Source organism: Chiloscyllium plagiosum, unplaced genomic scaffold, assembly GCF_037043375.1.
Source record: "Chiloscyllium plagiosum isolate Xiang-an unplaced genomic scaffold, Cpla_swu_hap1 HiC_scaffold_3, whole genome shotgun sequence".
Taxonomy (NCBI): Eukaryota; Metazoa; Chordata; class Chondrichthyes; order Orectolobiformes; family Hemiscylliidae; genus Chiloscyllium; species Chiloscyllium plagiosum.
The window spans coordinates 132,961,405-132,973,528 of NW_028270141.1; the positions used below are offsets into that span (position 1 = coordinate 132,961,405).

The 12,124-nt window shown below is 42.7% G+C and overlaps 2 protein-coding genes across 3 annotated transcripts in view; one reads left to right on the forward strand and one right to left on the reverse strand.

The window, feature by feature from the left end:
- Window positions 1-4,940, reverse strand: part of supt7l (SPT7 like, STAGA complex subunit gamma) — a 47,792-nt gene extending 42,852 nt beyond the window's left edge. Inside the window, exon 1 of the mRNA XM_043687242.2 lies at window positions 4,507-4,940. The gene's annotated coding sequence lies outside the window, so the exon portion shown is untranslated. The remainder of the gene's footprint in view (window positions 1-4,506) is intronic.
- A 39-nt stretch (window positions 4,941-4,979) lies between these two features.
- The window catches only part of slc4a1ap (solute carrier family 4 member 1 adaptor protein), a 155,417-nt gene continuing 148,272 nt past the window's right edge, over window positions 4,980-12,124 (forward strand). The window contains exon 1 of one of the 2 annotated variants that reach the window (XM_087983468.1): window positions 4,980-5,122. In XM_087983468.1, the coding sequence (XP_087839594.1) occupies window positions 5,041-5,122 (82 nt within the window). In that variant the 5' untranslated portion in view covers window positions 4,980-5,040. The remainder of the gene's footprint in view (window positions 5,123-12,124) is intronic. The other variant, XM_043687239.2, reaches the window with a different exon arrangement.

Below are 12,124 nucleotides of genomic sequence, written 5' to 3' on the forward strand. Positions count from 1 at the left end.
CCTGCTGAAAGCTCAGCCCCTAAATTGCACAGTGTTGACAAGGGTCTGTTGCAACTGGAACTTAAGATAAGAAATACAGTATGAATAAGAGCAGAAGGTGCATGGAGCCTGCCCCCACCCTTCAATATGAACCTGGCAAATTTTGAGGTTCAATTCCACTTTTCCGCCAGCTGCCCATGTACCTTGAACTCCTGAGAGAGCAAACCTCTGATTATCTCAGTCTTAAATACATGTAAGGGTGGACTCTAGTAAGAGTAGAGAATTCCAAAACTATAAAAACCCTTTAGGCAAATTAGTTTCTGCCATCTCAGACTTAAATGTTTACACTCTTACCCTGAGAACATGCACCCGACTTCTGGATTCCCCAATTCGGGGTATCAATCTCAGTCTCTAACCTGTTAAGCCCCTTCAGAAGTTTGATGTTTCAATGAAATTAAAATTAGACCCAGAGAAGAAAGACCCAAATTACTCAGCTTATCATAGTTCAACTCACTTACCCAAGGAAACAATCTGATAAATTGTGATTGTATTGCATCTAATGCGAGGATAATCTTCCTTAAATATGGAAATTTAACCTGCACAAGATATCCTTGGTGTGGTCTCACAAAATGTCACACAATTGGAGCAAGACTTCTTTATTTCTATAATCCAATCCCTTGCAATGGAGGTCAATTTCCTAATTACTTTCTGTGGTCCTTTGACAAGATTAGATTACTTACAGTGTGGAAACAGGCCCTTCGGCCCAGAAGTCCACACCGACCCGCCGAAGCGCAACCCACCCAACCCATAAGTATGCTGAATCCCTCTGACCATCACCATTTACAAGTTCCACACCTTTCAAATATATTCTTCCTTTCTATTCTTACAGGTGATGGGAATAACCTCACACTTTGCCACCATGTTTTGGCATCTGCTACTCACAGATGTCTTTATCTCTTGGCATCCTTGTTGTTTCCTCTTCACAGTTTACATTCGCATCTAGATTTATATCATAGCAAACTTAGATGCATTGCTCCCTGTCTTTCATCAAAGCCATTACAACAGATTGTAAATAGCTAAGGCCGCAGAGTATTCCTTAAGACTCGAGAGTATGGTGCTGGAAAAGCACAGCAGGTCAGACAGCATTCAAGAAACAGAACCTTCACCAGGACCTTCCTGCATTTGTCCAGCACCACACTCTCAACTCCAATCTCCAGTATCTGCGTTCCTCATTTTCGCCTATTCCTTAAGACTGTCTGCTAGTCTTAAGGAACTGTCAAGTTGAAATGTCCCTTTTCTCCTGACTCTCTGCTTTCTGTCTATCACCCAATCCTCTATCCATGTTAATACACTGTAGCTTATTGCAGCATCTCAGTTACATCACAGCCTGTCCAGCATCAATTATGATCCACAATTGTTTTGCATCTCTTGTTCGGAGAACATATCATTGTATTCTGTAGAACCATATACTGCCCTTGGCCCTATGATTAAGAGCATGCACTTTGATAGTCTATCTGGATTGTTTAAATTTATTACATATTAAAGATCTTCCTTGTCTGGACCTTTTTTTTGAAAAAAGGAACCCATTTTTCAGGTTTTTAATCATCCTGGTCCATTCTGGTGAAACTGAACCCCAGAAAATACTAGAAATTCTTTTACCTGCTGTTCTTTTTCATGTTCTCTCCAACATCCTTAACACCACTGACCATTTTGTCATCCTCCAACATCTTTCCTTCCATGTTAGGAGACATTTGGACTAAAGTTTCACAGATGGCAGTAGGTTCTGGGTAAAATGTCCAGTTAAATCTTAGAACAGTTGATGTTTATGAACCAAATTATTATGGAATTCAGGTCAAAGACAGGTATTTTGAGTTGTATCAAAGATCAGTAAAGATGTTACTGGCTCCAGAGACAAACGGCTATCTGGTTCTGATCTTCTAGTGTTTTATCTCCCCGCATTTGTCAGAAAATCCCACATCTACATTCTCCACTCCTTAGTTATCACCAATAGACAAGCCAATGCTTTCCCTGAGAGTAAGATTGTTAAAATCAAAGGCATCCTCTTTCAGCTCCCTCAAAAATGTCTGTACGTCAGTTTTTAATTCACTTCCTGCTTGCCACATATATAGCTTGTCCAGTTTCAATCGATCATTCCACTCGGTTACATTCCAATGAGAGAGAAAAATTCTAAGGGGTGCACTCACCGTCTGTGGTTAACTAAAATATTTAAAGATTAATATTAAACTTCAAAAAGAGCATATATTTAGGCAAAGATACATGCAGATCAGAAAACTAGACAGAATATATAAAACAGCAAAAGAATCACAAAAGGATTAATAAGGAGGCAAAAATTAGACAAGAGAAAACGAGCTAGAAATACTAAAACAGGTAGCAAAACTTTTTAATAGATATTCAAAAAGGAAAGTTAATCTGTCAGATCAATAATGGAAAATAAGGAGATGACAAATGAACTGAACTGATATTTTGCAATAATCTTAATAGAGGACATAAAAAATATCATGAAAATAGCTGCAAATCAGGAAACAGAAGCAAGATAGGAACTACAGGAACTACAATCACCAGGGAAGCAATATAAAGCAAATTGTTGAAGTTACAGGTTGACAAGTCACAGGTTCTGATGAACTTCAACCTACAGTCTTAAAAGGAGTGGCTAGTGAGATAGTTGATACTTTGGTTTTAATTTTCCAAAATTCCCTTGATTTAGGGAAGTTTCCATTAGATTAGAAAATAACTAATATAACCTATTTATTCAAAATGTGAGAAAGAAATCAGGAAACTACATACCGGTTTGCTTAATATTTTTCATAGGAAGGCTTGAGAAGCTATTATCATTGTTATTTCAGAGTATTTTTTTTTTAAAAAATCAACATAATCAGGCAGATTCAACATGGTTGCGTGAAAGGAAAATCAACTTAGCTAACTTAGAGATTTTTGAAGAGGCTGGAGGTAACAGAGAATTGATGACTGTTCCGTATTTGGATTTCCAGAAGGCATTTGATAAGACAGAATACAGAACAGTACAGCACAGGAACAAGCCCTTCAGGCCATGAAGTTGTGCCAAACATGACGCCAAATTAAACCATTCCCTTCTGCCTGCCCTTGGTCCATTTCTCTCCATTCCTAACAAATTCATGTGCTTATCTAACCGTCTCTTAAACTGGCACATCCCTGGCAGTGCATTCCAGACTCCTATCATTCTCTGTGCGAAACAAAACTTGCCATTCACATCTCCTTTGAACTTTTCCCCTTCACCTTAAAATGTATGCCCTTTTGTACTAGACTTTTCAACTCTGGGAAAAAGATTCTGACCTCTGAAAGCCACTCCCTGATCACCCCCACTGCTTTCACAAAACAAAGAACTTTGGACGGTGCAAATTTGAAATATAAAAACAGAAAGTCGTAGAGAAACTCAGCAGTACGTGACCTATCAAGTCTCCCCTCTGCTTCCACCGATCCAGAAAAACAACCCATGTTTTTGTAGCCTCTCCTTATATGTCATATTTTCTAATCCAGACAACATCCTAGCATCATTCTGCATCCTCTCTAAAGCCCCCACATCCTTCCTGTAATGTGGCAAATAGAACTGAAAAGAATACTTTTAAGTGTGGCCTACCAAATTCTTACAAGACACCACATCAGAAAGTGCTCATGGTGTAGGGGATAATATATTGGCATGACTCATGAGACACATTATCTATCATATGTTTTGTTTTCAAGATTTTTTTCTCCCCTATCTCGGTTGGATCACTTTTTCACCGTTGTGAAACCTTGATTCCCTGTTTCATCACTCAAGAGAAAACGTTTCTAGTGTCAGTCAAGATCCTCCAGTTCCACAAAGTTTCGAATGTCACAGTCACTTTCACAATATCTTGCATATTTTCCTAGTCCTTACAGAAATCTAAGTAATCAACCTCAGAGTCTTTGTTCTCACCTTCAAAACCATGTGCAACATTTCTATAGTTACAACCTCCTAAGATATACATGCTCACATACACATTCCCTCAAGCACTAGCTGTCCCTCTTAATTTCAACTCTAACTAGCATCAGCAGAAGGCCATTGACTGATTCCCAGTAACCTTCTGAAACGGACTCCCTGATCACCCTCCCTACTTCCACAAAAAAGAACTTTGGAACTCCAGCAGCCAAAGTATAAAAAGAAAACAGAAAGTGTTGGAGAAACACAGCATGAGTTGAGAGAGAAAAAGTTAATGTTGAGTCCAGTGCCCAGTCTCTGATGGAAGGTATCTCATGGGTGCTGTGGAGTGAGTGACTCCTGTAAGTGCCTGGGAGTATTGAATTTGGATGGGTGGGGAGAAGGTATCCAAAAGAAAAGAAAAGGAAATCCTCCTGGATATGTGATGAGGGCCTTATTTTCTTGGTGCTGTGGAATGAATGACTCCTAAAAGTGGCCCAGGATAGTGAAGGGGGCAGGGGAGGGAGTAGGTAGAAGAAAGAGTTCAGACAATCTAACCATTATATTAAGGGTGATATCTCCTGTGCTCTGACCTGGTATATGTGTCCTTTGCTGATGTATTCCTCGAAGTGGTTACAGGATCAGACTTGATGGAGGCTGGTCACGAATCCTGGAGTTGTTTTATCTCACAGCAGCATTATGAGGAGTTACAGTCAGCTCCACCTTCTCCCTGCTCCTTAGAGACGGTCCCACACTGATTCTCTTCCCCCGGAACTTCACTCCCGACTCTACCGCTCGACCGTATATTCTTTATATACGTCTTAAACCTTATTCACAATGAAATGATCCCCATCCCTCCCGGGGGGGCATTATAAATCGCGCCGGGTTAAAATCCGGGTTTTATTTCCGGGTGTCGGGTCACTTTTCGCTCCTGCCCCGCACCGACGATTACAAAGTCCCCATGAATGCGAACTATGATGGATCGGGAATGAAGTGGAGAGTTGGAGCGAGTTCCGCTCGTCGGGGAGGGAAGGCACATAACGCCGATGATTATTTGAAAAAAAATCTCCCGAGCCGGAATCAATGTTCTGGAGACAACCGGAAGAGGTCGGGGGAGGGATGTTGCTATGGCGGAGGCCCCAGGGATGGAGGAACCAGTGGCGGCGGCAACAACAGCAGGACCACCAACAACAACAACAACAGCAGGAGGTAAACATTCCCCACATTGTTTTATTTTTAATTCACTCACAGGAGGTGGACGTGGCTGGCTAGTCCAAGGTTTATTACCTGTTCCTAATAATCCTGAAGGTGAAGGTGGTGGTAGTAGTAAGTTGTCTTCCAGAACTGCTGCAGTCCATGTGGCTGTAGGTAGACCCACAATTTCTTTTTCAGGGAGGGTTTCAACCCATCACACTCCCCACCTATGCCTTGTATTTGGAACAAGATTCTGCAAAACCCACTGGAAGGATAGGGCAGCCTAGTATCAGTGTCCTGTTTCAGGACAATATCAAGGTAGTGGCTGCATTCACCACCTAAAGAGCTGAGGATGCTGTAAATCAGAGACAGGAGTAGAAATTGCCGGAAAAGCTCAGCAGGCCAGGCAGCATCTGTGGAGAGAAATCAGAGTTAATGTTTAAGGTTGAGTGACCCTTCCTCAATGGTTTTGAGGAAAGGTCACTCTACCTGAAACATTAACTCTGATTTCTCACCAGAGTTGCTGCCTGGCCTGCTGAGCTTTTCCGGCAATTTCTACTCCTGTCACTGATTTACAGCATCCTCAGCTCTTTAGGTGTTGAATGCAGCCAGTGCCTTAATATTGTCCTGAAACAGGACACTGATACTAGGCTGATAAGCTTTTACAACAATTTATGTTGTTTGTCACTGGTTGGAGTCAGTTGCACTGGGATATCATGTTGACTCTGCTTGCCTCTCACAAGATCTCCTGTACAAGCTCCATTGTGGCAGTACGCTACCATTAGGGCAGAGAAAAGTACTAAACAACAGGGAAAAAAAAATACCATGGAATCTGAAACACAAACAGAAATTGCTGGAAAGTCTCAGCAGGTCTGTCAGCATCTGGTGAGAGAAACCAAGAGTTAAAATTTCTGATCCAGTGACCCTTCTTCAAGATAGAGGTAAAGCTTCTCTCTGACTTGCCAGAATTTCTCGCCAAAGTCCAAATTGTGTAAGTAACCACTTGCAAAGGAGCCAAACTTTTAGTGTCTCGGTCAGTCCCAGATGGAGGTCAAGTGCATGTGGCAGAAATTTGAGCATCCCAACCACCTGCTTCAACAACTACCACCCATACCTTTGTTTCCTGGTTAGTGAATCCAACATTGGACTATATAATAACCTCAGACTTACAACATGGAATGGAAGAAAATAGTCTTGAGTCATGAGTGCCTGCCTTGGAAGAGAGAGATTAGACAGGTCAGAAGACCATAAGACATAGGAGCAGAAATTAGGCCATTCAGCCCATTGCGTCTGCTCTGCCATTCAATCATGGCTGATAAGTTTCTCAAAGCATTCTGCATTTCTCTGTAACCTCTGATCCCCTTTATAATCAAGAACCTATTTATCTCCATCTTAAGTATACTCAACGACCTGGCCTCCACAGCCTTCTGTGGCAGTGAATTCCATACATTCACCATTTTCTGGCTGAAGAAGTTTCTCCTTATCTCTGTCCTAAAAGGTCTTCCCTTTACATGGTTTTGTGCCCTTGGGTCCTAGTCTCTCCTACATCTTCCCAACATCCACTCTTTCCAGGCCATTCAGTATTCTGTAAGTTTCAATTAGATTATTCCCCCCGCCCCTCCAAATTCCATCAAGTTGTGTCATCCATCTAGAGTCCTCAAGCGTTCCTCATATGTCTGTTCATTCCTGGAGTCATTGTGAATCTCCTCTGAACACACACCAGGGTCAGTACATTCTTCTTGAGATTTAGAGCCCAAAACTGCACGCAATACTCCAAATGTGGCCTGACCCAAGCTTCTAGAGCCTCACAAATACATCCCCTGCTTTGTAGCATCCTTAAACACAGGTGAAGTGCCAGAGGACTGGAGAGTTGCTAATGTTGTCCCCCTGTACAAGAAGGGTAGTATGGATATTCCAGGTAACTACAGACCAATAGCATGATGTCAATGGTGGGAAAGTTGCTGGAGAAAGCACTGGGGGATAGGATCTATTTATATTTGGAAGAGAATGGGCTTATCAGTGATTGGCAACATGGTTTTGTGCCGAGCGATCGTGCCTTACCAACTTAGTAGAGTTCTTTGATGAAGTGACCAAGTTGATAGATGAAGGAAGGGCTGTAGATGTCATATATATGGACTTTAGTAAGGTGTTTGACAAGGTTCCCCATGGTAAACTAGTGGAGAAAGTGAAGTCACATGGTGTGCAGGGTGTTCTAGCTAGTGGATAAAGATCTGTTTGAACAACAGGAGACAGACAGTAGTAATTGAAGGGAGTTCCTCAAATGGAGAAAGGTGACCAGTGGTGTTCCACAGGGATCAGTGCTGGGGCCACTGTTGTTTGTGATATACATAAATGATCTAGAAGAGGGCATTGGTGGTCTGATTAGTAAGTTTACAGATGACATGAAGATTGGTGGAGTAGCAGAAAGCATAGGGGACTGTCAACGAATACGGGAGAATATAGATAGACTGGGGCATTGGGCGAAGAAGTGGCAGATGGATTTCAATCTGGGCAAATGTAAAGTGATGCCTTTTGGAAGGTGTAATTCCAGAGTGAACTATACTGTAAATGGAAGAGCCTTGGGAAAAGTTGATGACCAAAGAGATCTGGGAGTTCAGGTCCATTGTACCCTGAAGGTTGCTGCACAGGTGGATAGAGTGGTCAAGAAGGCATATAGTATGCTTGCCTTTGTCGGACGGGGTATTGAGTACAAGAGCTGGCAGGTTATGTTAAAAGTGTACAAGACTTTGGTTCAGCTGAATTTAGAATACTGTGTACGGTTCTGCTCGCCACATTCTCCAAAGCGTCCACATCCTTTTGGCAGGGTGCAGAGAAGGTTTATGAGGAATTTTGCCTGGTATGGAAGGTGCTAGCTATGAAGAGAGGTTGAGTAGGTCTGGATTGTTTTCATTAGAAAAAGAAAATTGAGGGGGAACCTGATTGAGGGCTACAAAATCATGAAGGGTATAGACAGGGTGGATAGAGATAAGCTTTTTCTTGAGGGATTTAATAGCAAGAGGTCACTCGTTCAAGGTGAGAGGAGAAAAGTTTAAGGGGGATACATGCGGAAAGTACTTTACACAGAGGGTGGTAGGTGCCTGGAACAGAGGTGGTAGAGGCAGGCATGGTAGATTCATTTAAGGTGCGTCTGGACAGATGCATGAGTAGGTGGGGAGCAGAGGGATACAGAACCTTAGGAATTGGACGATAGGTTTAGACAGTGGATTTGGATCGGCACAGACTTGGAAGGCCGAAAGGCCTGTTCCTGGGCTGTAAATTTTCTTTGTTCTTTGTTGCTACATTGTACTCCGTCTGCCACTCCTTTGCCCACTCTCCTAACCTGTCTGAATCCTTCCACCTCAATGCTACCTGTTTGTCTACCTATCTTTGTATCATCTGCAAGCTTAGCCATGATGCCCTCAGTTCTTTCATCTAGATCGTTAACGTATAATCAAAAAGTTGTTGACCCAAAACCCAACCTTGCAGAACATCACTAGTCACTATCTACCATCCTGAGAAGGACCCTTTTATCCCATTTCTCTGCTTTCTGTCAGACAGCCAAGATTCTATGCATGCTAGCACCTTGCCCAACACCATGGGCTCTTATCTTACTTAGTAGCCTCCTGTGTGGCACCTTGTCAAAGCCTTCTTGAAGTCCAGGTAGATAATATCCATTGGTTCTCCTTGGTCTAATTTGCTCATTACTTTCTCAAAGAATCCCTGCAGATTTGTCAGGCATTACCTACCCTGGATGAAACCATGTTGCCTCTGCCCTATTTTACTATACACTTCCAAGTATTCAGAAATCTCATCCTTCATAATGGATTCAGGATCTTAACCATGACCAAGGTTAGACCAATTGGTCTGTAATTTTCCATCTTCTGCCTTACTTCCTTTTAAAACAGGGGTGTTATGTTAGCGATTTTCCAGTCATCTGGACCTTTCCTGATTCTAGTTATTCCTGAAAGATTGCTGCTAATGCCTCTATTATCCCTTCAGCTATCTCCTTTAGAACTCTGGGATGTCCATCTGGTCCAGGTTATTTATCCATCTTCAGGTCATTCAGTTTTTCTAGCACCTTCTCATAGAACATAGAACATTACAGCACAGTATAGGCCCTTCGGCCCTCAATATTGCGCCGACCTGTGGAACTGATCTGAAGCCCGTTTAACCTACACTATTCAATTCTCATCCATATGCCTATCCAGTGGCCAATTAAATCCTTAAAAGTTGGCGAGTCTACTACTGTAGCAGGCAGTGCATTCCACATCACTATTACCTATGACATCTGTCCTATATCTATTACCCCTCAATTTAAGGCAATGTCCCCTCATGCTAGCCATCACCATCCGAGGAAAAAGGCTCTCACTGTCCACCCTATCTAACCATCTGATTATCTTATATGTTGACTATCCCGAAAAAACTTATTCCTCTTAAGATGTTATAAGAGATAGGATTTATAATCCTTTTCCAACACTTTATCCATTACCGAAGTAAGGCTCACTGGTCTATGATTATCAGGGTTGTCTCTACTCTCCTTGAACAAGGTGACAACATTCACTATCCTCCAGTCTTTTGGCATGAATCCTGTGGACAATAACGACATAAAGATCAAAGCTCAAAGCTCGGCAGTCTCCTCCCTGGTTCCCCAGAGCATCCTAGGATAAATCTCATCTGGGCCAGGGGACTTGTCTATTTTTACACTTTCCAGAATTGCTAACACCTCCTCCTTGTGAGCCTCATTCCCATCTAGTCTAATAGCCTGTAACTCAGTATTCATCTCGACCATATTGTCTTTTTCTAGTGTGAATACTGACGGAAAATGCTCATTTAGCACTTCCCCATCTCCTCTGACTCCACGCACAACTTCCCACTGCTATCCTTGATTTACCCTAATCTTACTCTAGTCATTCTTTTATTTCTGATATACCTGTAGAAAGCCTTGGGGCTTTCCTTGATTGTATTTGCCAATGACGTCTCATGTCGCGTTCTGTCTCTTTAGGTCTTTCCTGGCTAACTTGTAACTCTCAAGCGCCCTAACTAAGCCATCACATCTCATCCGAACATAAGCCGCCTTCTTCCTCTTGACAAGAGATTCAATTTCCTTAGTAAACCACAGCTCCCGCACTCGACAGTTTCCTCCCTGCTTGACAGGTACGTACTTGTCAAGGATCCGCAGTAGCTGTTCTTTGAATAAGCTCCACGATTCAATTGTGCCCATTCTCTGCAGTTTACCTCCCCATCCTATGTGTCCTAAATCTTGCCTAATCACATCGTAATTGCCTTTCCCCCAGCTATAACTCTTGCCCTGCGGTATATGCCTGTCCCTTTCCATCACTAAAGTAAACATAACCGAATTGTGGTCGCTATCACCCAAGTGCTCACCCATTTCCAAATCTATCACCTGGCCAGGTTCATTACCCAGTACCAAATGTAATATGGTCTCACACCTAGTTGGCCTGTCTACATACTGTATCAGGAAACCCTCTTGAACACGTTGGACAAAAACTGACGTACTAAAGTACTTTAACCAAAATATTCCCAGTCAATATTTGGAAAATTAAAGTCCCCCATAACAACCAACCTGTCACTCTCGCTCCTATCGAGGATCATCTTTGCTAATCTTTCCTCTACATCTCTGGAACTATTCGGACGGTCTTCACCTGAACCAAAGGGCGACCAATATCCTGGGGGGGGGGGGGGGCTTTGCTCATGCTTTTAAGGTAGGTTTAAACTAATTCAGCAGGAGGATGGGAACCTAAATTGTAGTTTGAGTATACAGGAAATTGAGAGTAGTGAGGTCAGAAATAAGGTTTCGTGGTCACAAGGAGGCACCAGCAAGCAAGAAGTTGATTTGAAGTGTGTCTGCTTCAGCACCAGGAGCATCCGGAAAAAGGTGGATATACTTGCAGCATGGGTTAGTACCTGGGATTTCGATGTTGTGTCAATTGCAGAGACATAGGTAGAGCAGGGACAGGAATGGTTATTGCAGCTTCTGGGGTTTAGATGGTTCAGTAAGAACGGAGGAAATAGTAAAAGAGTGGGATGTGTGGCATTGTTAGTCAGGAACAGTATTACAGATGCAGAAAGGATGTCTGAGGACTCATCTACTGAGGTAGTATGGGCTGAGGTTAGAAATAGGAAAAGAGAGGTCACCCTGTTGGAAGTTTTTGTCTAGGCCTCTGAATAATTTCTCCTTGGTGATAGCCATCATACTCCACTCTGCTCCCCAACTCTCGAATTTTTGGGAAATTACTCATGTCTTCCACTGTGAATACTGAAGCGAAGTAATTATTCGGTTCCTCAGCCATTTCTTTGCTCCCCCTTACTATCTCTCCTGCGTCATTTTCCAGGGGTCCAATGTCAACTTTTGCTTCTCTTTGCTGAGATAGTTGTATCATCGATAGTCACAGGTGAGGTGCCGGAAGACTGGAGGTTGGCAAACGTGGTGCCACTGTTTAAGAAGGGCAGTAAAGACAAGCCAGGGAACTATAGACCGGTGAGCCTGACTCCGTGGTAGGCAAGTTGTTGGAGGGAATCCTGAGGGACAGGATGTACATGTATTTGGAAAGGCAAGGACTGATTAGGGATAGTCAACATGGCTTTGTGCATGGGAAATCATGTCTCACAAATTTGATTGAGTTTTTTGAAGAATTAACAAAGAAGATTGATGAGGGCAGAGCAGTAGATGTGATCTGTATGAACTTCAGTAAGATGTTCGACAAGGATCCCCATGGGAGACTGATTAGCAAGGTTAGATCTCATGGAATACAGGGAGAACTAGCCATTTGGATACAGAACTGGCTCAAAGGTAGAAGACAGAGGGTGGTGGTGGAGCGTTGTTTTTCAGACAGGAGGCCTGTGACCAGTGGAGTGCCACAAGGATCGGTGCTGGGTCCTCTACTTTTTGTCATTTACATAAATGATTTGGTTGCGAGCATAAGAGGTACAGTTAGTAAGTTTGCAGATGACACCAAAATTGGAGGTGTAGGGGAACACGAAGAGGGTTACCTCAGG